At 41.3% G+C, this 21050-nt stretch overlaps 1 protein-coding gene across 1 annotated transcript in view; it reads right to left on the minus strand.

The window, feature by feature from the left end:
- Positions 1-21050, minus strand: part of ATP6V0A1 (ATPase H+ transporting V0 subunit a1) — a 1075307-nt gene that overhangs the window by 366392 nt on the left and 687865 nt on the right. The window contains exons 16-17 of the mRNA XM_044054711.1: positions 20405-20621; positions 14749-14856 (exon numbers count right to left, since the gene is read on the minus strand). Coding sequence (XP_043910646.1) covers positions 14749-14856; positions 20405-20621 — 325 coding nt within the window. The remainder of the gene's footprint in view (positions 1-14748; positions 14857-20404; positions 20622-21050) is intronic.

Here is a 21050-nt window from a genome sequence, read left to right on the forward strand (position 1 = left end):
TTGATGATGTCCAGGGGACCAAAGATGATTCAGACAGTTGAGTGCCTTGATTAGGGCAAGCATCTATTTTATATTTATGTGCGGCCATCTGTCCTTGGTGCCCCACACACCTTGCACTTTTATCCCACCTGAAAATGTTCCCTAAACGGTGTCTGTGGTGATTAACTGCTTTGCAGCAGAGAAGGAAAAGGGGAGACCTGGATTTATGGAAATCTGTCATCTCCACCAAGTGATTTCTCTTCTGACAAACCCCAGCACTGGGATTTGAAAAGACAAAGGATGCTGCTGCTGAGACCAAAGAGACTTCAGATACTATTGTATCCTTCTCATGTAGAGTCTTGTCAGGGATACAGTGAGAATAGAAGCTAAGAAACCCAAACTCCAGAGGTACTTCTTCTCAGTGAATGATGTGTGACTGAAAAACATTAAAAATAGATCTATTTCCCCTTGGAGGAAAAATTGAACTGAGGTGTCTAGCTGACACCCCAAGAACACAATCCTGTGTGAAAGGGTCAAAAAAACTTTTGTTCTTTTGAAAACCCAGTTTGTGCAACACATCTCTCACCCAACTGAGAGATTCCTGACACTTCTGAGAAAGACTCTGCAATGATAAGCAAGTCATCTAAATATGTAAAAAAAATGTGGATACCCTGTAACCTGCAACAAGCTATAACTGGAGCTAGACACTTTATGAGCACTGTTAGTGTTGTGGATATTCAAAACGGCAAGGCAAACAACTGGTACTGTGATCCAGACAAACAAGACCTTAAGAAAAGAAGCCTGGAAGAATATGAATGTGATAAGCATCTTTTGAATCTAGTGATACCAGAAAACTTAAAAGAAGAGAAGGTAACAGGTTGTAAAATGACAGCATTTTGAACTTGGGATCAGTCACGAAAAGGTTTAGGAAAGAAAGATCCTGAACTGGTCTTCAACCATTTTCTTTCTTTGCCACTTAAAACATCCACTAATAAAAACCTTTCTCATGTTGAACAACAGGGCGAAATAAATGATTTTGGTCTGGTGGATGAGGAATTACACCCTGGAAAGGAGGGACTTCCTTCCACTGCTATATGTAACTTTGATGAAAGACTTTCAGAACCAATTTATCTGAAACTGTTACCAAAAAGAAAAGTGGAGGCTCAGACTTTTTGGAAGGGAAAAGGAACTGCCAGGGTGGGGTGGGACAAGGTCCTTTAAACATTATTTCTGACTTGTTGATCTGTCCTTGGCTTTGGGGAGGAAGCCTGATATTTTGGCACCCACTGCTATTTCTTCTTAAAAATCTGCTTACCCGTATTTTTTTTTCACAAAATTGGATGAGGGGTGAGAGAATTCCTTAGAAAATTTGGAAAAGGAATACTAAAAAACTTAGATTCCCTGTATTAATTTATCCCTTTTCTGACACTTTATGATAACCTCTGCACCACAGGAACCACAAACTAAATCTCTATCCAAAGCAAAATTTAAAAACTCATTTTTCACATCATCTGAGAGGTTCTGAGAATGTCAAACCTCAAAACAGTACCAGTGGCCATAGCCCAGGAAGAAGCATCAACTGTCATATGCACACTGTAAACAATGAATAATGACCTGTGCAGTAGAAGAAACTGAATTAAAGCATATTTTCCTCATAAGAAGAAACTGCACATATAGCATTCATTATACTTTCACTATTCGTCAGAATAAACTTTAACATATTGAACCGAGGTGGAATCCTTCAAAGCCCCTGGGCCTGTGGAAAATACGGCCCAGACCGCAGAATCCTTTATAAACGCATTCTATGAACACCTTCAGGAATGCATGGATCATGCAATCCCAAATAAACCCAAGATCCAATCCTCCAAAGGCAGACTTCCTGTCTGGTGGACCCCAGCCATATACAAACTATACAATAGAAGGAGGAAGCTACTACATGATAGAGCAAAATCCCAAAAAGGGAAGGCATCTCTGATCAGTATTAGCAAAAAACTATGGGCACTCATGAAATCGTCTAAGGCCAGCTTCGAGAGAAAAATTGCACAGGACACTAAGGATAATCACAAGGCTTTCTTTAGTTATGTTAGGAACCTGGGTGGGAATTCCCAGATATGCTCAGAATTAGTCCAAAATGAAAAAAATACACCGAATCCACAGACATTGCCAACATCCTAGCTGACAGGTTCAGCGCAAACACCCCCCCCCCACCAAAAGGGCAAATATCTATCCCAGCAGAGTGCTGCCCCCCTGACATCTCAGATGCTCAGGTAAGAGCCGCCCTCTCCAAAGCAAAAATCACAGTATCAATGGGACCAGATGGTGTCCCGGGCTGCATCCTACATGAACTCCAAGAAGAGCTAAACCCAAACATAAAACTACTGTTCAATCTCAGCCTTACTACAGGATATGTACCCAAACAGTGGCGTACAGCAACAGTGGTCCCTCTCCACAAAGGTGGTGCTTCAACGGATACTGGAAACTATCGCCCCATAAGCCTGACTAGCTTGGTCTGCAAAGCTATGGAAAGGATCATCATGGACCTCATAAATAAAGATATTGGGGACCTACAGACACTGGATCCTACCCAGTTCGGCTTTGTTAAGGGCAGATCCTGCCTCTTAAACCTGGTCGATTTCTTTGAAACAGTCACCAAGGTCATTGACGAGGGGAAGGTGGTCCACACAGCCTACCTGGACCTCGCAAAAGCCTTCGATACAATACCCCACTCGGGCATTATAGATAAGCTCACCAGCTTAAATATAAACCCTTATGTCACTAGATGGGTTGCAAACTGGCTCAAGGACAGAACCCACATGGTTAGAATTGCTGGAGCCATGTCAAACTCCAAACCAGTTACAAGTGGCGTCCCACAGGGCTCAGTCCTGGGACCTCTCTTGTTCGGTATATATTTCTCAGAGGTACAGGTCAACACGGAAGGACTGTGGCTGACCAAGTTCGCAGATGACTGCAAACTGGGTGCCATAATCGACTCTCCAGCTGACACAAGCATCCTCCAAAAGGGCCTCATAGAAACAGACAACTGGTGCCAGAGCCATGGCCTCAAGCTAAACGCCAAAATGTGTATAGTCATCCCCTTTGGCAAAAACAAAGTGCCCACAAATTACCACATAGGTGGTAATCCATTAAGTACAGAAGAAGTAATTAGGGACCTGGGGACCCAAGTTGATAGCAATCTCTCATTTGACAACCAAGTGGCCAAAGTGGTTAGAAAAGCATTTTATATAGCCCACCTAATCATGAAGGGATTCACATCTAGATCAGGGGAGGTCATCGTGCCTCTTTACTCATCCCTCATCAGGCCCATAATTGAGTACAATGCCCCTTTTGGGATGTACCTTACCACACACCTGCAGCAACTGGAAAGACCTCAAAAGTACCTCACCAAGAGGATCAAAGGGCTCAAACAGATGCCATATGCTGCCCGGTTAAAGAAACTCCAGTTCCACTCAGTGGCATACCGCCTGCTCAGAGGCGATCTGTGCCTGACGTATAAAGCCATGTCCAACCCGGAATTAATGGACATGCTGCACCTCAGAAAATCCAAATCCCATCGAGCTACGCGCTCGAGAGACTTGAACCTCAGCACTGAAATAAATAGGACATGCTGGAGGGACAGATTCATAACTCAGAGGCTCCCTTCACTCTGGAATAAAATCCCAGTCCAGGTTAGGCAGAGTCCCTCACTGACTCTCTTCAAGAGGAATCTTGATGAGTGGATGGGAGATCGTAGGTTTACCCCAGGTATCACTTCTGTGTCACTGTTAGACAGAGGCACAGTATACTAACCTCGAAAAAAGGGCATAGCAAAATTAATTTAAAATGGGTGGCGAAAGCCAAACACACTCTGGCTAGGCTTATAAATGCCCTAGGGCAGATAGCCTAGTATGAACCTATGAATCTATGAACCTATATGAAACTAACAATTTAAAATTCTGAAAATCAAAGTTGCAGAAATATACACTTTTTCCCCATACTTATCAATAATCTTCCCATCCTTGTCATAAAGGGTAGGGCTGCAGTTAACTAAATGTTTAGCAGCAGTAGGATTAACTACAGCTATAGCTGCTGGGTCAGGCTTGGGAAGGGTGTAAAAAAAAGGACTGAGGAACTTTATACATTCTTTCTGCCTTTTTAGGGGCAGGAGGCTTACTATCAAGAAAATTGCAGGCAGTGACACGCACATCCTCAAAAGGTGACAGAAGTGGAGGAATGGGTGAAAGTTCTGTCAGTTCCTTCTGTAGTTCACAGTATTTTCTGAGGCACTGAGAACCTTTAGTATGCTCCCACTGAAAACACTGGCACATTCCTGAAATAGTTTCAGAGAAAAGGAAATCCCACATGCAGAATCAGAAACTAAGCTCTCCTAAGAGTCTGAATCAGAAAACTGGAGAGAAAACCTTTATATGTCCCTTTATCTTCCTGTATAGATTCAGAATCTTGAATCTCTTCAGAAAGTGCAGTACCCCTCTTTCTTTTACCAGAAACCACTTTATAAGCAGGCTCAATATCCTGAAGTAAACCCTAAGACACACCCAGTAAACTACTGCTGTCTAAAGAAATTTAAGGAGAAGTAGATACATGTTTTCTTTTTCGGTGTTAATAAGGTTGCCACCCGTCCCGTTGTCAGCGGGACACTCATGGGTTGAGCTGCCTCATCCCGTTGCCCGCTGTGCAAAGTAGTGGGACTTGAAAAGTCCCGCTTTTCAATTGCACTGAATTGCCTTAGAAAAGCCGCAATTACTTCTGGCTTTTCCATGGCGATTCAGTTACGTCACCAACCTGGACCTGCAGGCAAAGCTGCTGCCTGTTAGGTCCGGGTGCTTTAATTCGTGCAGCAATTGGCTGCAATTTATGAAAGGGGTGGGGATTGGGGCAGGAAGAGCCCTGCAAAGATACTGGCTGTAGGAGCGCTTTGTTTTAAGCGCTTCTACAGCTGCAAAAAAAGACTGAGGTTTTTTTTTTTCTAACCTACCATCCATCCAGCCAGCCAGCCAGCCATCCATTCATTCATCCAGCCAGCCAGCCATCCATCCATCCATCCATCCATCCATCCATCCATCCATCCATCCATCCATCCATCCATTCATGCAGCCAGCCATCCATCCATTCATGCAGCCAGTCATCCATTCATTCATGCAGCCAGCCATCCATCCATTCATGCAGCCTGCCATCCAGTCAGGCATCCATTCATTCAGCCAGCCAGCCACCAAGCCATCCATACAGCTGCTATTCCCACCAACCAGCTAGCCACTCCAGCAGCCAAATAGCTAGCCACTCCAACAGCCATCCGTTGTACCCATAACAGCATCTCCTTCACTGCTCCTGTGGTGATGTCATGGTAGAGGGTGTGGCCAATGTCATATTGGCCACACACCCACGTCCCACTTTGGCCCGCTTAAAAGGTGGCAACCCTAGTTAATAATGGTAGCAGCTTCATCAAGGATGGATACAACATTCTGGCCAGACAGAAGTATTCCCTGTTCCCTCTCCCAAGACCAAAAAGAGTGGCTCTCCCTTGCCCATTCAGAAAACCCCAACAGCCAAAGAGGACATGGCTAACCCCCAGTCCATAGTGGTTGTAGGTGCTACTCCAGAGGGATCTGGGGTAAAAGATGACTAATGAACAAGTTATGGCCACTGCAGAGTCAACCACCTGCAGCTGAAGCAAACTGCTAGCTTGCTGTATTGGCAAAAGCTGTTTACTTAACGTTTTATTTTTATTTATTTATTTAGTTAGTTAGTTAGTTAGTTTTTGTGATTAGAAGAAGGACCGACCATGGGACTGTTTATTAGTCTTATGTCTCTAAAAGTCACTTTTTTTTCACATGAAAGCAGAATAAAAAGCACTTTAAAACACGTTGCCAGTCCCAAAAAAGTAAAATAAACAAAACTGCTCAACAGGAGAAATGGATTTCAATGACTTTAAAGAACTTTTAAACTGACAGGAGAAAAAAGTGTGCAGTTAAGTCTCCTGACAGTCCATTAACTTTGCAAAACAGGAAAGTACAACAAAACAAAATGATTAACGTGGACGGGTTTTCCCTAAAAGGAACTTCTCTGCCCAAAAAAGGAAGAGCAAAGCTGATCGTCAATCCTTGAAAGCCTGCAGTGGAGCTCTGTCTTCAACGGCAAGACTGCTCTGAAGGGCTTGGTGTCCACACCTCTTTTCATAGTCAGCTCAGCTGAAGCAGACTAATGGTTTGAGTGACTGGAATGTGCCCTGAAGCTTAGTAAGCTGGACGGCTGTTACATTATTGACAGGGTATCACCCATATACAGCTACGGCTACAGCAACAGTGATCAATATGATGAATGTGCGACTGTTCTCAGTAAGAGACATTTTCTTTTGATAGAGGCAGTTGTACATTGTGGGAAGCAAATGCAAACTCTACAGAACCTGCTGCAATATTAAGCCACAGACAGGATGGAAATCAAACTGTTATTACCCGATAGTGAAAACAGGATATAGCCAAAGTAAGAAAGACCTCCAGCTATTGTCTGGATGTTTCATAAATACAGTCTAAGAAAAAACTTTACAGTAATTACAGATCACAAACTATTATTAGAAGCTAATCATCCACACCAAAACAAACTCAGATGGTCCACAAGACTCCATCCATACCAATTCACAGTACAGTACAGAAAGTAAAAAAGACAATATTGGTGGTTATTTCTCAGTAAACTATGTAACTTAACAAGTAAGGAACACCGACATGTTATAGTGGTGGACTGCTATGTGAACATGGCTGTTGAATATGCAGTGTCTAAAACATTCTCACTGAGAAGTTGATAAAACAAGTGAAACACAGTATGTTAGGAAACAAAAAGGAGTGACATCTGACTCAAAGCAAACAGTGAGGATCCTGATGCAGAAGCATTGAAAATTAATTCTGCAAAAGAGAAGTTACGGCTTTAGAATGTGAGAAATGTCTCTAAGGCTTGTGGGCTAGTAATACCCAGGGAAAGCAAGAAGTGTAGTAGGATAAAAGCGGAGGCTCACCTATGAAGAGCAAAAATGAAATCAATGCTGGTGGGGGAATGCGTGTGTATGTAGCACTGACCCCAGTGGACTAGTTTCAGGTCAACCAGAAATCTACAGCAAAATAAACATGGAGTATCAGCAGCCTTGTATAAAGCAGCAACAACTTCTGACAAGTATTTCTAACGTTTTGACATACCAGAGACAATGACGACTGAGAATGGTCTACACTCTAAAACCAATCAATGCAATGAATTCTGTGAGTGCCAAGAGATTAAATAAAGAAGAGTAACTCCACTTTAGCCAGAAGCCAGTGGACCAGTAAGACGCTTCATGCAAAAAATTAACAAAGCAATAAGAATGGCCAGGTCCAAGCGTGTCCACTGGGAGAAAATAAGTAAACAGTAGGTGAAGCTTGTAGAAGATCCCCTACAGGAACTAGCTAGCCCAATAATTAAGTACACATTCAGAAATAAGATATCTATAATCAAACCCAAAGAAAGAAGACATGAAGAAAGAATTAGAAAAGAAGAAAAAAGGGGGTAACTTAGGAAGACATACTGATAACAGTAAAAGGTTCAAGGAATACTTATTTACACTGAGGACAGACTGTAACAGTAAGAAAAAAAAACACAAGAAGTGCAACTATGATTGTATTCAGTTCACAGCCCAACCAAACATAAGAAAATAAAAAAGACAGAGATTACTGCAATAAATGGGAGATGGACTTTTACCAGATAAAGTTCAGCTATAAAAGCTCCGGTATAACACTGCTGCTGACAAAGACAACAGTTATAACTGTGAACCAGATTTTAACATTTTGCCAAGTGACAGTTTCAGTGAGAGATTTTTGAATGTTACACACTTATGCCTAGGAGATCCTAGAGGGCTGCATATGGGCCCTCATATCTGCAAGACTGCATCAGCCCATGGTGTCACATGAAATAATACCACTTTTCTTTTACAAGCCATCCAAGAAGCAATGTACAAATTCATCTGTCAGTGAAGAAAAAAGTTTTACTCTAGCAAAGCTACTTTCTTTACATGAGTGAAAAACTGTGGACATCTGCTATAAAAGTACGTTTCAAAGTGATTCTGTTCAATGCCTTGCAACAATAATACTGCTGCCAGTATACTGTAACAGTATGTGTAAGTGTTACTGCTGCATTCAGGACACTGATGTGGGTGTAAATGCAAAAGCAGTACATCTCTGAATGGTATGCCTTAGCTATGCATGCTTGCTTGACGATCAGCATATGGAATTAAAGCTGTAAACTGCTTTATGTGACTCGGAGCAAGTCACTTAACCAGACAGTGCTGAGTCTGAAAAAGGTCCATGTGGATCAATGCTCTACCCCAGTTAACAAATACAAAATAAATAAAGTGTTCTTAAAACAAGTTAGCAGTATGAAATAAACCCATTTCCCCATAAAAGGGGCAACATAATATTACAGAATAGTGCCCCAAAGGTGATATGTCACTTTAATAACATACCCGGCTACAGCTCTCAACTTCTTAGTACCAGAATTAAGGACAAAATTCAAAAACTAGGAGTATGGGTACCACTGTCTTGTAAACTGGACATCATAAGCAAACTTGCATACATTTAAGTTTGCCAGACAAGCCTACAATTGGAAGGAATGTCAGTAAATAATGACTGCAGCCCTCTACCTTTTCATTTCTCAAAAAATCATGAATTTTACACGTGATAATGCGACATTTTCAGTGGCCACAGTGGTGCAGTGGTTAGCATTGCTGCCTCACAGCAAAAGGTTCTCCGGTTCAATCCTCGGCTGGGGTGCCTTCTGTGTGGAGTCTGCATGCCCTCCCTGTGGTCGCATGGGTTTCCTCTGGGTGCTCCGGTTTCCTCCCACATCCCAAAGACATGCTGTAGGTGGATTGGACACTCTCTAAATTGGCCCTAGGTGTGAGTGTGTGTGTGTGTGTGTGTGTGCCTTCTGTGGAAGGTTGGGCGCCGGGCTGGCAACTCGACACTGTAAAACTCCACTGCCAATCATGAGCGGACAGGTGATTCGCTGTGGCGACCCCTAACTGGGAAAAGCCGAAAGAAGAAGAAGAATGCAACATTTTCACCCCAAATCAGGAAGAGAATGGATGTTATCTAGCATTTAAATAAAAGTTAAAGAAATTATTTAGAAAGCCCTCCAAACAGGAAAATTTGTATTTGGGTCTTGTCTGGTAATAGGAAGGCTCGCAATAGCTCTGGGAGCCACTCCCTCCCACCGGAAAGCAATGAAAATCCCTGAATGGTCAAGATCAAAAGTGAGCTTCCTTATAAAATTTCAAAATCGTAAGTGTAAGCCTCAGAACTATGTGTATATAAATATATATATATATATATATATATATATATATATATATATATAAAAATTAAAAAAATACAGAACAGCTTATACTGAACATCACTGTTCTCTGAATGTACTATTTAAAGAGGGAAAAGTTTCCCATACTCCCTGAACTTATATATACAAACTCCAGGATTGACATTCCTCAGAGAAAAGGGAAAACTCTGAGAAAGGACATTTTCAGACTCAGTATAAGCAAGTTTGCATTTTCATCATTCAGTCCTGCTATTCTGGGACTCACACAAACAAGTCTTAGAATATTAAATGGTTCCCCTGAAAATGTGAGACTGCCATTAGCTACATGCAAATCAGGAAACACAGTATAGAAGTGAAGTTCATGAAATATTCAGCTGAATTATGTGGCTTATGGTCATTGGATGGTAAGCATTTCTACATCCTCAGATGAATGTAGAATCAGTCTGACAAAAGCGATTTGTTGTAGTCAGTCAGCTGATGCTTTATTTTCTGTGATGATGCTGCACCAAACACAGTCAAGCGGTTCAACTCATACAGCAGATTCCAAATGCATGAACCTGCTCTGTGCATTTTTAATGTAAGCCTTTAGAAAGCCAAACCTGTATGCGTGATACTTCTAAAGCATGTGCCACAGACACCTATTACAAATATTGTCCATGGTGAACAGATCTGCTTAGACATCAGATTTGTCACTTTACAAGTCTCCACCTACATGGCAATACTCACACATTATCTCCCTGACCAATACGTTGCCTAACTTCAGAATATACAAGATACTTTGTCTCAGTATGTCATGCATCCTACCACCAGCTTAAGGAACTCATTCAGCTGTTTATTTGAATGCCAGGTACCTCACCCTACCTTACCTACTACTGTCACTCATGCAGTCATTCACTCATATGTCTCCCCTTCTCTGTGCCCTGCATCTTAATTTCACTGAAGTTAAGGTACTCAAACAGATGACTTCCTCCAGCTTACCTACGATACATACTTACACATCTTCCTCGTCTGCCATGTGCCACACTTCGGGCTTACTTAATAAGGTAACTCCTTACCTGCCATGCACCATAACTCTAAACGAGTTAACGTACTTGCACTAACATTTCCTTCAGTATCATGCTCTGCATCTCTACCCTAACTATTCAGAAGCACCTACAAAATAAGGTGCACCAGAAAAATGCAACTAAAAATATTTCTATTTAACTTACATATTTAAAGTTTAAGGTTAAAAAATGAACACCCCCTATTAAAAAAGCTTTAAAATAATTATAATGTCTTTTTTTTTTATTTTTTCCCTTGGACTGTCCAAAGAAACAACATGAGGTGGAACTGACAGCATACATCACTCCATAAGAGACTCTGTTACATTTTCTCGATTCAGAATTTAAGGAATCTCTCGAATTCTTCCAAAAGAATCAGATCAGCCTTGGTCCTCCCTTTGTGGCAGAATCTGCCAGCTGGTTGGCATGCACTTGATTATGCCCTGTGCATTACCACCTACATGAATAGTCCTGACTGCATGAACATTCAGAGTAGTTTGACAAACTCAGAGATGTCAGAGTTCAACTGACTGAAAGATGCAGTAAATTTGTACAGTCTTTCAATTTTTTAATTTCCTTCCTAGGCTGACGGGGACATCCAAGGTAAAATACTCAGAGGTAATCTTAGCATGTGCCAAAGACATTTGTTTTCAACGCAAAGTTTTGGGGAACACAAACAACTTTAAACAGTTTGGGGTACACAGGAATGGCAAATAGTACACTACAATCATGTTCATGGCATAGGCAAAACAGAGACTTGGAATACTTATCCTTGTAAGGGATCTGTTGGCAGCAGTCACATTTCCCTTTCTTACATGACATGAAATAACAGTTTTCCTAGGAGAAGAAAAAGGATCAACAACAGGGTACTTACCTGCCCACAATAATTACAGCTGGAACAGCCCACACAACTGACAGACTGCAGTGCAGATAAAGTCTTCCTTCACGGACTGGCTACAAGAAAGTTCTGAGGACTTTCATACTTGTACATGCATGGGTTGTAGGTATGATATGTGAGAAATGTGCCTAAGCTTTTGTAGACTGACCAAATGTATAGCGTCCTTGGTAGGATATGTTCCATAAGTAAACAATACTGCAACAGTAAGTTAATGACGAACACCGATAAACAAATATCCCTAACAAAAGATTTCTGGAGATAATCAGATGACTGGACTGTCTAAGAAAAATCTAATCAACAGGTACATATGTCATGATTTTATTTCAGTGCTTCTTAAATTGGATGCACTGTCAAATGTGGTTCACACCTCTAGAACTGCATCAGAAACAGTATAAAAGACAAGCTCCCTAAATCCTTCAACATGTATGTTCTCTAACCTTTAAAAAATTCTGAAATGCAGCAAAGGTACAGACTTGCATATCAAAGTTTGGCAATTACATTATGCAACAACAAAAAAAGGTACAAGGTTTAATGAAGAGAGAGTCTTGAAGCATGCTCAATGACTTTTCTGTTTTTTGTTTTTTTTGTTTTTTTTTTGTGGGGTGGGAGGGAATCCAAGTCTTCAAACCTAGCCAGGCAGAATGACATACAAAGAAAACACTACTCTGAAAATCTAGAAAAAAAAGGTTCATACCTTGCATGGTAACATAAGGCACTGAGTCAAAGACATGCTAAAACAGCCATTGGAAACCACTACAACATGCTGTGCTTGAACAAAACATGTTGCCACACCACAAATGTTAACTACTGATCACTGACAGTCTCACGTTTCTAAAACCCACAATTTCAGTACCAGAATTCTTGCAGTCTGTTGTTCTCAAGTTGGAACATGCACTTTAATGATGTGTTGGTATAGAATAGCATGCCATGCCCCTGCATCCCAAAGTTCAAATGCAAGATAAGCAAGCACACCTGGAAGACCTAAATAAACAATAACTCAAAACTATAAACTTGCCCAACATACAAGAAACTTTGTAAATGTAGGTGGAAAGGTATCTATATGCAGTGGGATAGCAAGAAAGTGGGAAGGTAATAAATACTCAACTCAGAGGGCCTTCTTGCAGAAAAACTGATAAGGTTAGCATTCACATGTTAACATCTAACTTTGAAGGTTATCTGCAGGCTTCTAGGACTCTAGTGAAGAATACAATGGTGACCTGTTCTAAGGTTTCATCAAGGCTCCTTAATTTCATAATCACACAGTTCTGCCAACTTTCCCACTGCATAGTCTGCAAAGGAGGGCTAGAACCTGAACAAGTCGGACAGACAGTTAAATGCCCTGATGTCCACAATGGCTAAATGAGGCCCTAAGGATCACAGTGACTAAGAAAAGCTTCTTGTCCACCATGTCTATGGCTTTAGACTCTTTCTCCTACAAAGTAAACAAGTGTGCTGTTATCTCTGCAACTTATGCAAGACCGCAGAGATTACAGAGGAATCTACTCCTAAGATACAAATGTAAGACCCAATATCGTAAGTCCTGTGATTTTGAAAAATAAAGCATGATTTCAACATAAAAACAGTGAATTAAGAAACATACTGTTGAATTATTAAAGAATTTTTGCAAAGGAACAAATACTTCTGCTAAACATATGCACCAACTCAGAGGTCACTACCTGTGAGCAGCCAGGGTACCACAACATTCTTGCTTTGTGGCATTAAGGGATGAAGCTCTAACTACGACCTTAGTAACAGGGGCTTGATTTGTGGTCTGGCACTGGAGGAGCTGGAGGCATGTGATGGAATGAAGGGTGAAGCCTGCTCACCTCTCTTAGGAAGGAGAATGGGAAAACATTTTCTGAGAAGCACATGCACAAGGCACAATTTCCCTTGAAGACTGGAGAAACTCACTGCAGTGTTTCCTCATAGGTGGGTGGAGCCTGTCCTGTTGGTATACATACTTTGCAGAAATGAGGGACAGCCCAATTCTGATGACCACAGCATGAGCATGCTCACTTTTACTGGCTACTAAATGAGTGCATGTCTGGAAGCTAGAGCATAAAGCAAAAACCTGCTTCTCCATGCAGATGACAACCCCACTCCCAAGTCTGCACGACTCTCATCACATGCATGACTCTCATCACATTCATTACAAGAGTCTCATAATACATACTTTGTAGAAGTGAGGCACAGCCCAACTCTGATGCATGCAGATGACAGCCCCACTCTCAGTCTGAAGGACTCTCATCACATTCATTACAGGAGCCTCGTGATAGATACTTTGTAGAAGTGAGGCACAGTCCAACTCTGATAGATGCAGATGGCAGTCCTACTCCCAGTCTGCATGACTCTCATCACATTCATTGCAGAAGTTGTGCAATTCTACGGATCACAAACACAGTCCTCAAAATTACAGCAGAGATCCTCTCACTCTTCTCTGTTAAGTTTACAGAAGGCATCCACCTCCTTTGGAAAAGGAGTGACAAAAGCTGGATAAACAGCATCCTTGAGACAAGATCCCTTGGGGTGTGCAGTCTTTTTAACTGAATACTAGTTTAATTTTTGTTACAACAGAGATGTTACAAGCCAGTCCATAAAACACCTCACATATCTGAACATATCTCCATACAAACTGTTACTAATGGAAGAGCTACAGAAAGTCTGGCACTTTAGTGCAGACAATTAAGGTTATAAGCTGCTAATCAGCTTCATCCTTTAGTCCTGGTTTTGAATATCTCCGTTCCCATTTGCTATGTGTCTCTGAGTCAGTCACCTAACCAGATGGTGCTCCTGGGTAACCGTTGTAAAGCGGGACTTGTGCTTAGTGGGTTTATCTGATTAACAAATAAATAAACTAAACCATAAACAAGAAGGGGTAGTCTCAGCTGTGTCTACCTCTGAATGAAGGATCACACTATCACAAAGAATCCTTCTCACAGTGAAATCTAAATGACAGAAAGACATTTCCCTACAACAGGCTCCAGCAAAGGTCTGGCTGAGTTTACATAACAAAGCTGGAAAGTAGTAAACAACAGGAATTCAATATGTGTCATGCAAAGGGCTTTCATACAATAAATATTTGAAATGAGACCCAAGGTGGGCAAGCCGCAGAAAAGAACTGGGTAGTGCATAAGCGAAGTGTGCCCATTTTAGACTGATTTGTGAAGCTATGATGTGCACCAGCAGGAGGTATGTATGTCTCCCACGCATGTAACTAGACACTGCAGAAAATACTCGGAAATCAGGTCTGAAAAGAGGAAATATCAACAGTGAGTCACTGGAGATGGCCTCTGAAGTCAGAGCTACTTATACAGAAAACATACTAGAAGCAACAATGGACAGTTAAAGACAATCTGAAAACAGGTAGAAAGTTATTTTTTGTGTGACAGAATTTACTTATGGAGTGGTCCAACTCTACTAATGAAATGGTCAGACTAATGTATAACCATCATATAGAAATACAAGCAAGACAAAAATAAGAAAACTTACCAAATGCTTTCTTCTCAAATAGTTTTGCCTCAGGATTAAGGGCTTGATAATTAGCATCCATGGAACACACAGCAGTGCTAAAATAACTAAAAAGGTCTGAAGTCCTTGCTGTAAATACAGAAATGGACATAAAACAAAGGCCAGTATTAGTATATGAGGATAACTCTTAAAATTCTTAATGTCAGTGATGTCATTCTAATAAGTTGAAAAACAAAAGCAAATATAAATGATGAAGTCTTTTTTTCTTATACACTTTTTTTAATGTGTGCTGTGTACTGCATCATTTCTAACATCTACGCCTGGGTATTATATTACACAGTCCACCCCTGAAATAAATACCATAACTTGAAAGAAATTCACATTATGAATCAGTGCAACCACATGTGCAAAGTGTATTTACTTTAATACCAACAGTAAGGGAGTATGGCATTCCCTGACTTTAGAATGATCTAAACTGGTTTTAAAGTGGTGGGTAGCTCCCCACACAAATGGTATTAATGAAAAATAGAGTTTATTGATATGGCTGATTGGGGGTATGTGGGTGTGCAGCCAAGCAAGGTTCATAGGTAGGTACTAGGCTGTCAGCCCAAGGGCCTAAGTAAGCCTAGCCAACAAGGTTCCCTGGCTTACGCCACCCAAGAAAGTTTTTTTCCTGTACCCCTGTCGAGCAGAGCCACAGACGTGATCCCTGGGGTGTATTTCCTATTCCCATCCACTCATCAAGATTTTTCTTGAAGAGTGCTAATGAGGGTAGCCTGTTCCAGAGCATGGGAAGTCTCTGGGATAGGAAACTATCCCTCCAGCATGTCCTGTTTATTGTGGTGACAAGGTTTAGGTCCCTAGAGTGTGTAGCTCAGAGGGATTGGGATTTCTTTAGGTGTAGGATGTCCAACAGCTCTGGGTTTGACATAGCTTTATATGTTAGGCAGAGATCTCCTCAGAGTAGGCGATATGCTACACAGTAAAACTGTTTTGAGACGATCAGTGTAGGGCATCTGTTTGAGGCCAGTAATCCTCTTTGTGAGGTACATCTGTTGCCTTTCCAGCTGCTGCAGATGTCTTGAGAGGTACATTCCAAAAGGGGCTTTGTACTCTACAATGGGTCTAATGAGTGTCGAGTAGAGGGGAACAATGACCTCATTTTTCCTGGATGAGAACCCTTTTGTGATGAGGTGTGCCACGTAGAAGTATTCCCCGACTACTGTGACAATGTGATTATCAAAGGAGAGACTACTATCCACCTGGGTCCCAAGGTCTCTTATCACACAGTTGGCATTAAGTAGACTGCCACCTATGTGATAGTTCATGGGTACAGAGTTTTTACCAGAGGGGATGACAATACACTTTTTGGCACTGAGCTAGAGGCCATGGCTCTGACACCAGGCATCTGTCTCAGTGAGGCCTTTCTGCAGGATGTCCACATCATTTGGGGACTCGACTATAGCTCCTAGTTTGCAGTCATCTGCGAACTTAGTTAGCCAAAGGCCTTCTATGTTAGCCTGCACTTCAGAGAAGTAGATATCAAACAGGAGAGGTCCCAGGACTGAACCCTGTGGTACTCCACTTGTCACTGGTTTGAAGTCAGATTTGGAGTCTACAACTTTTACAGTGTGGGGTTCTGTCCATGAGCCAGTTGACAACCTACCTTGTGATGTAGGGATTTATACCTAGTTTAGTGAGTTTAGCTATAATTCCAGAATGGGGGATGGTGTTGAAAGCCTTGGTGAGGTCAAGATAGGCTGTGTGAACCACCTTACCCTCATCTACGGCTTTGGTGACTGCCTCAAAGAAGTTGATCAGGTTCAGGAAGCATGATCTGCCTTTCACAAACCCGAACTGGGTAGGGTCCAGAGTTTGGAGGTTACCAATGTCTTTGTTTGAGTTCCATGATGATACATTCCATGGCCTTGTAGACCAGGCTCGTCATGCTAATAGGGCGGTAGTTCCTGGGATCAGTGGTGGCTCCCCCTTTGTGGAGTGGGATAACTGTTGCTGTGCGCCATTCAGTGGGCACAAAGCCTGATGTGAGGCTATGATTGAACATGGTGCTTAGGGGGGAGCCAACTTCATGCTTCTTAAGACAGAAGTGGTGAACTTCATGACACCCATGCAGATGGACAATACAGTTACAACTGCTGAATCCTACACAAATCCACTCTATAAGCACTTACACGAGTGCATGGATCATGCTATCCCAAACAGAACCAAGATGCTATCCTCCAAAAAAAGGAAGCCAATCTGGTGGTCCCCTGCCATAAACAAACTGTACAAAAGAAGGAAGAAACTGTTACAAGAGACAGTAAAATCCCATGAGTAAGAAGCTGAGATCCCTTATAAGATCCTCCAAAGCTAGCTACAAAAACAAAATCACCACTAATTCCAAGGACAACCACAAAGCATTCTATAGCTATGTCAAGAATCTCGAGGGCAACACCCAGATCTGCTCTGAGTTATAGCACAAAGGCACGAAAATTACAGAACCAACTGATATTGCCAACATCCTAGCTGATAGGTTCAGTGCTAACTTTACCCCGCTCTCACCCCCTAAAGAGTCCATATCTATACAACTACGCAGGTAAAAGCTACACTCTCTAAAGCCAAAAACACAGCATCCATGAAACCGGACAACATCCCAGGCTGCATTTTACATGAATTTCAGAACGAACTGGCTTCCCACTTAAGCACCACGTTCAATGATAAGCCTCGCATCAGGCTTTGTGACCACTGAATGGTGCACAGCAACAGTTATCCCACTCCACACAGCCTATCTTGACCTCGCCAAGGCTTTCGCCACCATCCCCCATTCTGGAATTATAGCTAAACTTACTAAACCAGGTATAAATCCCTACATCCAAGATGGGTTGCCAACTGGCTCACTGACAGAACCCACACTGTAAAAGTTGCAAACTCCAAATCTGACCTCAAAGCAGTGACAAGTGGTGCACCACAGGGTTCCATCCTGGGACCTCTCCTGTTTGGTATCTACTTCTCTGAAGTACAGGCTAACACAGAAGGCCTCTGGCTAATGAAGTTCGCAGATGACTGCAAACTAGGAGCCACAGTCAAGTCCCCAAATGATGTGGACATCCTACAGATGGGCCTCACTGAGACAGATGCCTGGTGTCAGAGCCATGGCCTCAAGCTCAATGCAAAAAAGTGCAGTGTCACCCCCTTTGGTAAAAATTCTGTACCCATGAACTACCACAGAGGCAGCACTCTACTTAACACTGAATGCGTGATAAGAGACCTTGGGACCAAGGTGGACAGTAGTCTCTCCTTTGATAGCCACATCGCCACAGTAGACAGGAAGTCCTTCTACATGGCACACCTCATCACAAAAGGGTTCTCATCCAGGAAAAAAGAGGTCATTGTTCCCCTCTACTCGACACTCATTAGACCCATTATAGAGTACAACGCCCCTTTTGGAATGTATCTCACAAGACAAGGCCACAGAAGTACCTCGCAAAGAGGATTACTGGCCTCAAACAAATGCCCTACTCTGACCGCCTCAAAAAACTCCAGCTTTACTCTGTAGCACATCGCCTACTCCAAGGTGATCTCTGCCTAACATATGCAGCTATGTCAAACCAAGAGCTGTTGGAGATGCTACAACTAAAGAAATCCCAATCCCTCAGAGCTACACGCTCTAGGGCCTAAACCTTGTCACCACAATAAACAGGACATGCTGGAGGGATAGATTCCTGTCCCAGAGACTTCCCATACTCTGGAACAGGCTACCCATCTATGTCAAGCAAAGTTCTTCATTAGCACTCTTCAAGAAAAATCTTGATGAGTGGATGGGAAATAGGAAATACACCATGGGGATCATTTCTGTGTCTCTGCTCGACAGTGGCACAGGAAAATAACTTTCTTGGGTGGCGTAAGCCAGGGAACCTTGTTGGCTAGGCTTACGTAGGCCCTTAGGCCTGTAGCCTACTACCTACCTATGATCCTATAAAAAAAAATGTTTGTGGCTGGTGGAATTGTTAAGTGGTCTGCAGCAATTTATTCTGACAAGCTTCTTGTACAAATATTTCAGAAATAAAGCAAAGACACAGCACACTAAAAAAGAAATAGATACGAATATCAACTAAACCGTAATCATACCACATCAGTGAAGCATTATCACTGCCAGAAAAAAACGCAAATGGAGTCAAAAGATACTGTTGAGACAGGCTATACCACACAAAATTATAGTGTGTGGCACTGCTACTACCAATAAAGGCTTATGAGTTAAAAAGGCCTATAAATTATAGTACAATGAAAGGAACCATCACAGGGAGTGCTTCCACAATGGCAAAAAAAAAATATCCAAAAAAATGAAGGAGAGGAAATGCAGGGTAGGGCTGGTGGGAGAATGAAATGTGGGGATTGTGGCACAAGCTGGCATTTAATGAACAATACAAAGCTTGAAAGAAAACAGGGTAAACTGTGAAGTTAGCCCAAACTGTAATATCCAAAATTATAGAAGGAAGAAAGCAGTCTTTTGTCCAACAAGTCACAACCAGTTTATTAAGCACTTTCATCTCAGATAGTTCCAAGACTTCATCAGAATAACATAAGTTAATCAAACCTCTCAATTTATAACAACATCAATTAAGTAATAAAGACCAAAAAACCCTTAAAGGAGTCTCTTAAGAACCTCAGATTTAAAAAATATTTCCATAGAAAATGCACACAAAAATATAAAAAAAAACTAAAATGTTATCTCACTAAAGCGCTAGTTTTTAAAATAGGCAGTATAGATACAGCTTCATTAATACCACGTTAATTCGTCGCATTTAATAAAAAAATGCCATTTAAGTTCACATCTTTCAACTTTAAGTTCCCACCACCCACCTCTTGTAGATCTCTGCCTAACTTCCAAAATACCAAACCTAAATCTAGAAAAACCTACACAACTCAAAGAATGTCTAAAAAGTGCATTGCTCTAATTCTTTTGAGAAATAGCATGTGTGTGTGTGTTCATAAATCCGTTTCCATAGCTGTCATTTAGTTCCCTACGTAGTGGTAATTAGAGAAGTCACAAAAATGTTTTGTATGCATTTTCTATGGAAATATTTTTTAAGTCTAAGGTTCTTAAGAGACTCCTTTAAGGAATGTTTTTGTCTTAATTAGTTAATTGATGTTATTATAAATTGAGAATTATGATTTACTTATGCTATTCTGATGAAGTCTTGGAATTATCTGAGACGAAAGTACTTAATAAACTGGTTGTGACTTGTTGGACAAAAGACTGCTTTCTTCTTCTATAATTTTGGATGTTATTACAATTGCGGCTAAGTTCACAGTTTACCCTGTTTTCTTTCAAGAGTTGCTGTTTCAGGGTAATTTTTTGCCTTTTTTCTCAAACAATACAAAGCTGACATGGATCTCCAGTAATTTCTTCAGCCTTGTGTAATCACACTTCAGCAATGAAGAGCAGCACACTGACATACACCAGCATCCAGCTACCCATGCTACCTCTTACTTTCAGTCACTATGGACTGCTGTTAAACAGCAGGATACCCAAAAATTACTGCTACAGTTTGTGGGTGGATAGCAGTCCTATAACCCAGGAGATGACATGTACAGTCATTTGTCTGCAGCCAGTGTACTGAGCCAAGTGCTTTAAACCTAAACACACACAAAAACATACAAATCTCAAAAGGCATACCTGTCCTTTATAAAGCATCTTATTGTTTGGATCATCATAACTGAATAGGAACATATTAATGAAATGGATGAGGAGGCTTGGTGCATCCTTCGACACTGCAGCATCATAGGCACACCATTTGTAAAGGATCAGTATAACCAGATAGCCAAAGAGACAGACCATGAAAATCATTTCTGGAATGAATCCAAGGTAAATGTTCAGTGGTTTCCTGAAATAACTGTAAAGAAGGAAAGAAATTCATTTAAATATGGCAAAGAAAAAAAATTACATCACTACAATGTTTCTACACTTTGAAATGAAAATGCTTGACAAATTAGAATACAAGAGGTAGTCCACACATGAAAGCTTCCTCAAACCAACATAAGAAGTATGCTATGCAATACATGGCAAATTAGACATAACAGTTTACAATAATGAACATTCTGCTCAAGGCAAAAAAGGAAAAATGTCATGCCAGAAAATTAACATTGGAACCTAGACATGATTCAATACAGCTTTTACCAGTCAAACAAAGGTTTTGTACAACACACCCTACACTCAAGCTTACTGACTAAATCAGCACTGCATCAGGAGGTAATAACCGATTGATACTGGATACAGGGATTTAATACCCACTTGTGCACAGGAACGGAGAACAGAAATATTG

The sequence above is a fragment of the Protopterus annectens genome, chromosome 13.part0, assembly GCF_019279795.1.
Source record: "Protopterus annectens isolate FY-2018-M chromosome 13.part0, PAN1.0, whole genome shotgun sequence".
Classification (NCBI taxonomy): Eukaryota; Metazoa; Chordata; order Ceratodontiformes; family Protopteridae; genus Protopterus; species Protopterus annectens.